An 11,467-nucleotide genomic window follows, 5' to 3' on the forward strand; every position below is an offset into this window, starting at 1 on the left:
ACAGAGATGAAGCTGGATGGGGAACCGTGTCCATAGAAGAATATCATACAAACAGAGCTCTGAAAGAGAAGAGAGGATAGAGATAAAGATGAAGAAAGGCGATGATTGGGGTGTTCATAGATGGAAAGAACTTGTAGAGGAAGGATAATCGGGTTCATGGCAAAACAGCAAAGAAAAGGAGAAAGGAAAGTGATCATTTTAAGACAAGGAAGAAGAAAATGATGGACAGGATTTATGGAGGTGGGAATGATAAACAGACGGTCAAAAGAGAGACCCATGGCTCTAGCTGGAGATGGACAAGATGGCCGACGTCTCTTTAGCCTTGTCGAACAGGATGGATGTCTCGTTGGCTGCCTTCAGTTTGACCTGAGCGGAGCCTGGCGAGCCTTGAGTTGTGTTTGGCTGACACTCCTGACAGCAGCAGCAGCAGCAGTCCATGAAGGCCTGACCGAGAGCCTGAAACACAGAAACATGTTTCTAAAGGTGACTCTGACCACAGCAGCTTCAACAACTTCTCTTTCTGGTGGCTCACTGCTATTTCCTTAAAGCCCTATTCGTACGGGATTAGTATTACCTGGGGACCTCTAGTAATTTGTAATAATTGCCGAGGACGTCTGTGATCTTAATCCCGTGCGAATGCGCCATGTCAGTAATTTGTAAAGTAAAATTTCCCCCGCAAATTACCTACTATATTTCACCAAAGACAGACGCCCCGTGGTAAAACTAGTCCCGTGCGAATCTGCATCTCAGTAATTGAGGGGCATTTTTTGTTTTTATTGTGCGCCTTTTTCTACTTCTTTCCCGGTTGAAACATGGAGGCTGTGGTGGAAATTATGAGCGGCAATTTTGGCACCATTTTAGGTGCAATTATACAGTTTCGTCTCGGTACTGGAGACCCATTTGAAGAAACAGCTCAGATCCATAAAAAGAGCGAAGTTTCGGAGGATATTGACAGGCGGCTTTTTAATACAAATGCCATGACGGCCCGTTATTGTGACAACAACTGCACACTGTTGCGAAGTCACGTTGCTGCTTTGACATTTTATTTACATTTGCTTCGCACATGGATGTGACAGCAGCTGATGTTACGACGTGCACAGCTTTGACGTCATATCGGAGCCTTAATGTCAGTAAATTCGAGTAAAATGGGGAGCATACATCAGTCCGACTGCCCATAAGTCCGACGGCTCATTTCTCGGACTACCCATTCTACAGTGTTAAGGTTAGGTTTAGGGTAAGGTTGAGAGTTAGGGCTACTTAAGTCGGAGAAATGGGAGGTCGGACTAATGGACGCAAAAATAAAGAAATGTATGGTCGGAGAAATGGGTAGTCGGACAGACGTCATGCGCCCGAGTAAAATCCAGACTTAATTTTTCCGTGCGAATGCACCGCAAGAAACACAGACGTGGGGGGGTAATTTACAAATTACCAGACGTCCCCAGGTAATACTAATCCCATGCGAATGGGGCTTAAGGCCACCAAATTTTGCACAAGAACAATGCACACTGGGGTGGAGATAAACAAGATGCTGGTAAACTTTGTAGCCTCTTTGCTAGCCTAGATTAGCACAAGGACAGGAAATATACGTATAGCCTGACACAGTCCAAAGTTCTACCTAACATACCAGCTACAACCTCTACATTTCATTGATGAACAGGTTGAATCTCATTTCAGAAATGTAAAAAAAAAAAAACACAAATCTGGGCTGTACTTTGAGAAGAAAGTATGTACTGTATGTTCCTGAGTGAAATTAGTTTGCACTACTAGTGACAGGAGAGGTACCAGATGATTGTTTTACTGAGGGAGTTTTAGTATTGCTGCTGTGAGGGCTGACTGAACAAGTTGTAGTGTTAAAGAGGAGCTATGCAAGATTTTTACCTTAATTAATCAGCTTTGCCGCAATTGTGATGGTTAAATAAATAAAACATAATAGATAAATAAAACGTGTAACTTGTTACAAGGAGAATGGAGACTCTCTTCCTCCCACCTAGCCTCTCTTGGCTGAAAACCATCCTTGTAAGATCAGAGCCTCCGACCCGGTGTCCCAGCTCTGGTCTTGGTGGCACCGCAACACAAACACGCCCCGTAACCCATAATCTCTTGCTTATGCCAGGTATGTCTACACAGATATACATCGTAATATATAACATTATCCACCGTTCAGTGGATTGCTTTTTTGCCAGCTTCGTTGAAAACAAATGCACATGGCCAGGAGGAGGGTTAGCAAAACAGCAGAAGAGCTACAGGACTTGCATAGTTCCCCTTTAATAGCAGTTATTGTACCCATGACATATAAGTGCAATAGTGCCTTCATTTTCGACATCACAAAGAAATGAATGTTGATATTTTCAGGTGGTCTTGAGTATTGGTCTTGGTATCGAGGTTTCTAAGACCCCCTTGCTCACACACATTGGAGATGTTGGGGTTTGCCTGATGTGTCTGGATGGAACTGGTGAACCATTAACCATCAGACCTACCTTACAGAGGCAGAGCAGCAGCACCGGGGTCACCGATGACTTGAAGAACAACAGGAAGTGATGCAGCAGAGCCAGCATGGTGGCCGTGTCTTCAGAGACGGTGATGTGCGTGTAGGCCAACGTGATGTTGCAGATGTGCTCGGGCAACGCACAGATGCCGTAGACCACAGCCAATGCTAACAGCGTGCAGTTCAGCTGACGCTCCACCGCCTGGTGCTGCTGGCGCTTCTGATTGGAGGAGCGGTCGTCGTGGTTACGCTGCTTTTGGGCAGAGCTGTAATCGCTGTTGACATTGCGGGTAGCCAGCTGGCAAAGGATGGTGAAGAGGACGGGAAGGCAGAAGTAGCAGCCGAAACTCCACCACATACGACCCTGAAACAGATAGATAGTAGGTACAGAAGTAATCTGATTACTTGACGTGAAAACAAATTGATACTTGGTACTAGGGTTATTGAATTGAATAAACTTTATTGATCCCGAAGGAAATTCTAGTGTCTTATGTCTAGTGACTTAGTATCTCATAAGTTTGAGTTATTATATCTTATTTTTTTCATCAAGTGGCAGAAATGGGCTTCCATAAGTGTCCCCTTAGACAAATGTCTCGTCCCCGCCAAACTAACATTAGTCCATGTTCACTGAAAGTGAAGCTGGTGATATCAATGACACAAGTACAAACACTGTGCCTCAGGATATGTCCATATTGATACGTTTTAGTCTGGATTATATTTAATTTATTTTTGACCTGATCGGTAAATGCAACCTGGATGGACACCAAAGGTAACATCATCACCAATTCTTTCAGTCCCTTAGATAGTCACCCACTGGAGAGCATGGTTTGTAAAAAAAAAAATAGAGAAACCGACAAACACCAAATGATCATGAACTGTCATTGGAGTAAATGTTTCTAATAAATGGTTTGATGGGGTGCGCAGTGGTCAAGTGGTCAGAGCATGTCTCATGTTGGCATAGTCTGCCCCAAAGCAGTCAAACGCCGTTCTGACTCCAAACCAAGGCAATCTTTCCTTCATGTCATTCCCCCGCACCATCTGATATCACCAACTAAACAACAGCCCAGGACGAAACCTAACCCTAAACCTAACCGGTTGGTTATAACAGCGCTCCTGGGCTGTTAATTACTTGGTGATATCAGATCATGCTCATTCCCCCAGTCTCTCTCAATGTTTTCCTGTCTCTCTTCACTGTCCTATATAAGGGCATAAAATGTACCCCCAAAATACAAAAAAAAAAAAAAACAAGGAACGGACAACTTGCTCAAAATTTCTGAGTAGGAGAAGGTACAAGCAACATTTGTTGCTGTGGAAAGAAGCAACTTCAAAGCAAAACAAACTGAAAGACGAGGGATCAGAACACAGAGGACCATCTAAAAAAGAAAACTGAAAATTGAAAGCTTTTGATCTTTTATCAATTTAGTTTCATGTTGGAGACTTCAGGTTAACTTGAAATCAATTGTATCTATAACTGACAGAAATGTGCTATACCACTATAAAAAAAACAACCTGTGAAAGCTTCATGCTGTAAGAGGGTTACTACTGGGGCTGAGATCAGATTGTCCAGATTCACTGCATGTGCTACTTATTTGATTCAGTCATGGATGGTCACTGGTTGACTAAGTCACACCTAGATTTGTTCATGATCCGATCACAATGACAGCTGACCACTAACCAGGCCTAAGTCTAAGTCGAAGAGAAAGCTTGTGACTGGTTGCAAAGGGGCGGAAAATGTCCAGTAAATTTCTAGTAAATTTCCAGAAACTTGAAGTTAAGATGGAGAATTTTGGAAATATTCCAAATTGGAAACTTCAAGGTGTGGAGGCTGATGCACACCTAAAAAATCTTGAAATTGGAAACTTTCCATGGGAATTATGGGAATTTATGGGAATTATTGGGAATTTATGAGAATTAACTAGTAATTGGGGGTAATTTAAACAAACTATATCTCATATCCAAACATGAATGTAAATATTTAGTTTTATCATAAGCAGACATCCATGCTAAATAATACAATTAAAAAAACATGACATTTCAACAGATTTATTTGTGAATAGAACTTTATCACGTTTTAATTCTTGTATGAACAATCAATTATTTTACTGAACAACAAAAACATGAATTTTGAGTAAAATATTACTCCCCCACCCAATCAAAAAGTAAAATTTTGGATTTATTCCTGTTTATTCCCATATATTCCCGTTAATTCCCATGGAAAGTTTCCAACTTTGAAAATTCCCGAAATTTTGCAACCCTACTTGTGACTGATCACAAGCCTCCCTCTCCTATTCTAAGTCCACCATTGCCTCCAACATCATTGATATAGATCTTGTATCATTGTCATCATCATGTGATACCTGTGGGTGAAGCCCTTTGACTCCTAATAGCAGGCAGTAACTCCAGAGCAGGGACTCACCTGGTGGTACCTGAGCAGCAGGGAGTGGAGGGAGTCAGGGAGGTAGAGCGACAGGGGAGAGGAGGGGGTGATGGTGCAGGAGTCCACCAGCCGGCCGGTGGAGGGGGACACAGCCTGGCTGAGCTGCCACAGGAAGATCTCTGGGCTGGACAGCAGCAGAGCGGCCAGCCACACCAGCAGCAGCTTCAGCAGCACCGTGCGGCAGCGCTCCACCCGCCGGGCTTTAGGCTGCGATGAGGAGGTAGCAGCGTGAAAACGATCGATGCCCAGAGCACACAAGGTGAAGGAGGTGATGCCTAGAGACACCACCTGTGGAGGAGGAGGAGGAGGAGGAGGAGGAGGAGGAGGAGGAGGAGGAGGAGGAAGAAAACATCTGTGAGTATTTGTTTTCTCTTTAACATCTGATTTTTTATGTTTTGCAAAATCCTCTTATTCTCTTCTAGACGCTCAGATTCTGATAGGCTTAACCCTCCTGTTGTCCTCCTGGGTCAAGGAAGGAAGGAGGGAAGGACGGATGAAGGGAAAGAAGAATGGAAGGAAGGACAAAAGGAAAGATGGGAGGAAAGAAGGAAGGGAAAAAGGAAGTCAGATAGAAGGAGGGAGGGAACAGATTGGGTTGATTGGGTCAAAAAGGAAGGAAGAAGTAAGGACGAAGGGAAGGAAGGAAGAAAGGAAGGGAGAGAAAAAAGGAAGGAAAGATGGAGAGAGGGAATAGATTTGTTCAAAGAAGGAAGAAAAAGGAAGGGAGAAGGGAAAGAAGGGAGGGAACAGATCAGGTCAATTGGATCAAAAGAAGAAGAAAGTAAGGACGAAGGGAATAAGGATTGTGGAAAGAAGGAAGGGGAAAAGGAAGGAAAGAAAGATGGAGGGAGGGAACAGATCAGGTCAATTGGATCAAAAGAGGAAGGAAGTAAGAAGGAAGGAAGGAAAGAAGGAAGGGAATAACGATTGTGGAAAGAAGGAAGGATGGAGGAAGAGAACAGATTGGGTCAATTTGACCCATAAGGACAACAGGAGGCTTAAAGCAGATATCAGCTTCACGGCCGTTTCGGCTAATGCTGCGTTCAAGGCAGGCTTTTGAAACCGTAAGTTACAGCTTCAAGTCACAACTACGACTTGGTAGCGTTCCAGGTAACCCGTAGCTCGTGTTTTTACCATCCTGTTGTCTGTGAAAGTTCCCTATAACGGCCACTCGTAACTTCCGACCCGTGAACTCGTACCAGATCGAACTGGTATGACTTCACAGGAAAGAAAAACACAAAGTACGAGTTTCTTTGAACGCACCATGAGTTAGCAGCCCCCGCCCTTGTCAGGCATCAATTGGTCCTCGTGCTACGTCACCACATTCACGCGCATCCCTTGGCTGCACACACAGCCCTTCATGCCGTTCTCTCTCCTCATTGGATAACACTTGTATCCCACAAGGAAAATTTTCTCCTCGGGTTACAGCAGAGCAGAGTGACGGAGAGACTCGTGTTTAGGCTGAAATACTTCATGTAAGTGATTGCTGACGGAAAATAGGACTATTTAGGACTTATATTAACAAAAACATTCCACTGATATCTGCTTTAATTTAGCTTAGCGTGAAGACTGGAGGTGGATGGAGATGTTTCGCTTGGTTCTGTCTAAAGTTCAAAAATACAAATCACAATCATAGTATTGTTGATTGTTTGGCTCCACTTTGGCTTACATTTAAATGGTATGAAAACAGCCATTGTCTCCACATTATAAGAGTTTACTTGAACAAGCTCCAGGCTTGTGCAAGTGGATCATTGTAAACATTTAGCCCAGTTTTACTTTTGCTGCTGCTTAAATTAAATTAAGATTGATAAACTATCTTCAGACAAGAAAGAGAAACAACAAACAGTCTAAAAAATGAAAGCTGCTTCCTACACTTCAAACCCATTTACACAAATCTACATCTGATTTCTTTGCTAGAGACCATGGTCAGTCCCCTATCGGTCCAGGAAGAGGCTAATGCACCTAAAGCTATTTGGTAATTGGTAAAGAAGAACTTCAGCTCTGAGCAGAACAAAGGTCATTGTGGTTGAACTGATCTGATCTGATCTGGGGGGACAGGGTTACATCACACCAGGATGGGCCTCCAAATGTGGTCTACAGTCAGGTTCAGTTGGTCTTTAAAGCTTCTTGGATGCATTTCAAAGTCAGATATCTGATCCTGCTGAAGTGACTCATCGTCGTCACAGTTTTAGATGATTAAAAACGTCAAATTTTGAATTAGGGTTGTAACTTGTCTCAGATTTACCCCCTTTGACCTCCTGTGAGTTAAATGGAAAGTAACAGAGAGACCAGATTCTGGCACTGTCTCCTCTACTGCCGTCCTGTGTGACCGATCAGCAGAAACAGAAGGTATGCATATATAATCGTTGTTGATATACTGTACCTAAAGTTAACTGGACTTCAGCTTTAGTGCTGTTCACAGAGACATGACCTGTTGAGCCTAGCACAAGGACTGGAAGTCTTTCTATGTCTGTCTGACTCTGGGAAACACACGAATCATGTTTGCTCAGTTCTGATGAGTCCTCACAGAGACACCATCAGCTGCTCTCTGGACTGAGGACCTCCAATATGGCCGCCACAGACAGGGTTTGCCAATCATACAAACAAATTTTAACCCCAAATTTGTTCCTGTCAAACCATGAAAACAGCAGCAGGACATTCCTATAGACTTGGTTACAGGTCACCATGGCAACTAAGCCTCGGTCTCAGCTGTGGGGAGAGACTCACAGAGACGGATCAGGGCAGTGAAAGCCCTGTTTGACATAGAAAGCAATGTTATGACAAATGCCTGTTTTCTGTTCTTTCCTTTTTTTGCCCTGCAGCCACATAAAACTCTTCTCCTCTGATCAACAGGTGGTGGCAACAACATCAACAGCAAGAAATGCAGCAATAACTCAACACAGGTAGTGAAGAAGAAATCTGCAAGATACACACTACATTTTTAAAGCTAAAAGAATAAAACTGTATTTTTATAAATACCAGAAGGCACCTTTACAAATCATAATTCCTTTTGCTTGATAAAGAATGGAAAGGCTTGGTAAACCCATCTGGACCTCATCTTTACTTGTGATTTGGATCTGGACAATGACATCAGATCAAAGGTCTTCAGGCTCCGCTGCTACAGCTTTTATTTAGGTGGGCAGCTTGAGACAATAGGAAGATTTGGTATCAGGCGACGTCCCAGCTTCAAAATGTTCAAATGTGTTCTGGACATCATGTTAAAGGAGACATATTCTGCCCCCTTTCCACAAATTAAAATAGTTCCCAGGTGTCTTAAAGACATATCTGTGACATGCTTCGGTCAAAATGCCCCAAGGATCAAACATCACAGCTCTTTTCATCCTCTCAAAACAGCCCTGTTCAGAACGGCTGGTTTCAGTGTCTGTCCCTTTAAATGCTTGCACTGCTTGTCCCGCCCCTTCTACTGGTACCAGGTAGGTGTGGTATTATGCAAATTTGAAACCTAGTTACATCACTGGAAGACAACTGAGGGAACAGCTCATAAAACCACATGGATTTCAACCTAGGGAGCCTGAAAATGACAGATTTTTTTGTCAGGTCTCACATTTTGGGGGCCAGAAGGTAAGACAAACACCTAAATATATGTTAAAGAGGCTTCAAAAAGTGATATTTCCATAATGTGTCCCCTTTAATGTCAATGTGTCCTCCTCCATTCATATCTTTATGGTCTTTCCAGGTTCTGCTACATACAGAATACAGGTTAAAACCAGATGTGAAACACCCTCCCAACGAGCCCTTGATCTTTCCTCCAGCACCACTGTCGGGACAAAAAATGTTGCACACTTGCACAAAACATAGCAAAGTCTAAACTCAGACTGCCATTAAAATTTACACTGAACACCTTCATGCTTCCCAGACAGTCAATCCTTTAAAGGGGACATATTATGGAAATATCACTTTCATATATTTAGGTGTTTGTCTTGCCTTCCAGCCTCCAAAATGTGAGAATTGACAAAAAAATCTGTAATTTTCAGGCTCCCTAGGTTGAAATCCATGTGGTTTTATGAGCTGTTCCCTCAGTTGTCTTCCAGTGATGTAACTAGGTTTCGAATTTGCATAACACCACCCCTACCTGGTACCAGTAGAAGGGGCGGGGCAAGCAGTGGTTCATTTGCATTTAAAGGGACAGGCACTGAAAGCAGCCGTTCTGAACAGGGCTGTTTAGAGAGGATGAAAAGAGCTGTGATGTTTGATCCTTGGTGGATTTTGACCAGACCATACATGTCTTTAAGACACCTGGGAACTATTTTAATTTGTGGAAAGGGGGCAGAATATGTCTCCTTTAAATGCTAGACATTTCTTTTGATTTCCTTCAGCGCCATCTTCAGTCCATCTCGAGTAATGTCAAACACCATGACAGCTGTGACATTGCCAGATACACAAACGTGTGTAAAACGAGACTGATGGTGACACGAACCAGTGAACTTGATTAAAAACCATGATCTTAGAAATGAGCCCTGCGATATACTGGCGACCTGTCCAGGGTGTACCCCGCCTCTCGCCCAAAAGTCAGCTGGGATAGGCTCCAGCTCACCCGTGACCCTAGTGCAGGATAAGCGGTATAGAAAATGAATGAATGAATGAATGAATCTTAGAAATGCAGTTGTAGATATGTAGCCGTGAAAGTCCTGAAACCATGGAAACATAATAAAAAAAGGAACAATTTGTAGCAATCACAGTGAGCTCCCTCCCTGATAAGCCCCACCCACCTCCATATAAGGCACCATGCGGCAGGTGATGTCACCGAGAATCCGCCTATGGGAGAGCTGATTTAGGACCACCACAGGGAGGCAGAGCACCAAGACCAAGAAGTCCCAGAATGCCATGCTGGCTAGCAGGTAGTTCCAGGCAGACCTCATGTAGTAGTTGTTCCACACAATGCACATCACCGCCATGTTTCCCACCACACCCACCGCCAGCACCAGGCCGGCCAGGAACAGGACGGCATAGGCCGCGTACGAACTCTCAACCAGCGGGTAGAACGGGTTGAAGAGTCCCGGTGCGTCGCGGTCAGCGTTGGTGGCATTTTTATGGAGATTAACATTCTCATCATCATCTGGTGACACCTGTGTCACATTGTGGAACTCGGTGACCTGCGGCGGTGTCACCGAGTCGTTCTCGAAGGACTGGCTGAAAGTGGACTGTTGCTCGTCCTCATCGGCGCCGCGAACCAGGCGGCGGTGCTGCTGGTCTGCATCCAGATCCAGCATCTCAGGGAGAGGAAGGCTTTGGTCCTGGGCGTAGGCGTTTTCCTGAACTTTGAGTCGCTTGGTGGTCCACAGAGGCTCCAGTTCCACATGAGAGGAGGATTTGTCGACAGCGACGTGCTGGCTGTCATGTTGTTCAACGCTCTTTGCGTCTGCGAAGAGCAGCGGCAAGTACAGACACAACCACAGACTGACAGACGGAGCCATGACGCAGATTCTAAACGTGAAAGGTTCCTCTTAGAATTGGACTAGATAGTCAGTGTCAGTTGACGGCGCTCCAATAAAACTCCAGAAATGTTCCCAAGATGTTTCAAAGAATAAAATTATGAGTTTGATCAGAGTTTCCAGTTTTGCTCTAAAATCCTTGAATGATGAACAACAGACAAAACTTTGTTAAAGTCAACAATTCCACAATTTTGATAGATTCACCTCCAACTTTTCATAAATTTGTAGTCCACCCAAGATGATGATCTTCTCTTCTCTTCTCTTCTCTTCTCTTCTCTTCTCTTCTCTTCTCTTCTCTTCTCTTCTCTTCTCTTCTCTTCTCTTCTCTTCTCAGGTTTCTCTCTTCAAACTCTGCGCCACCCACACTTTCCTGCTTGAAAGTCCAACTTTGTTTTCCCCATCTATCAGTACAATCCAAACAGGTGTTGTGGAGCTCCAGGAGGAGGAGGGGGGCCCGCTGGGTGAGGGTCCGTGTCGGGGCTGCTGTGTCTGGGCTGCAGGCAGCAGAGAGACTGGGCGTCCTGGAGCTCTGAGGGTCTCTGGGAACAAGCAGCCCTCTGCAGTATGGCTGGATGGAGCCTTTGTCAGGGCACACACACACACACACACACACATTGACAAGCTCACAAACACAGGCATACAAATAAGGTTGGCACACACACAAACTCACACATTTGTCTGCACAATCATGCATGCATAGTTTTCTTTTGCTCTTTTTGGCTCTCTCTTTCTCACACAAACACACACACTCGCACACACACACACACACACACATTGAGGGACACATTTAATCACTCTTAGTTCTGCTGCCCCCTGGTGGTGGTTTCAGTGGGAACTAAAGCAGCTGATTTCACTGACAGAAACACGTGTGAATCGAATACTGATGAAGCTGCTTTTCTCTCTCTCTCCGTGGGAACCAGTGTGAGAACATTTTTGCAGGATGAGGACAGATTTGGCAGCTTTTTTTTTTTTAGCACTACACCATGAACTGTGATCTCAGCTATTACATTGATTATAAACCAGACACAATGGAACACAATGAAGAAAATAAAACCTAAAAATCAATCAAATGTTTGTTTTCTTCTACCCAAA

General features: G+C 44.1%; 1 protein-coding gene across 1 annotated transcript; it reads right to left on the reverse strand.

Moving 5' to 3' along the window:
- Positions 1-282: 282 nt before the first annotated feature.
- Positions 283-10,357, reverse strand: LOC310988437 (G-protein coupled receptor 37-like 1; the record flags this gene model as incomplete). The annotated part of the gene is made up of 4 exons (XM_083975032.1): positions 283-456; positions 2,478-2,849; positions 4,902-5,210; positions 9,653-10,357. 4 exons carry the CDS (start codon positions 10,355-10,357, stop codon positions 283-285), a joined length of 1,560 nt encoding a protein of 519 aa, XP_083831158.1.
- Positions 10,358-11,467: the final 1,110 nt, after the last annotated feature.

This window comes from Trachurus trachurus (genome assembly GCF_905171665.1).
Source record: "Trachurus trachurus genome assembly, chromosome: 7".
Classification (NCBI taxonomy): domain Eukaryota; kingdom Metazoa; phylum Chordata; class Actinopteri; order Carangiformes; family Carangidae; genus Trachurus; species Trachurus trachurus.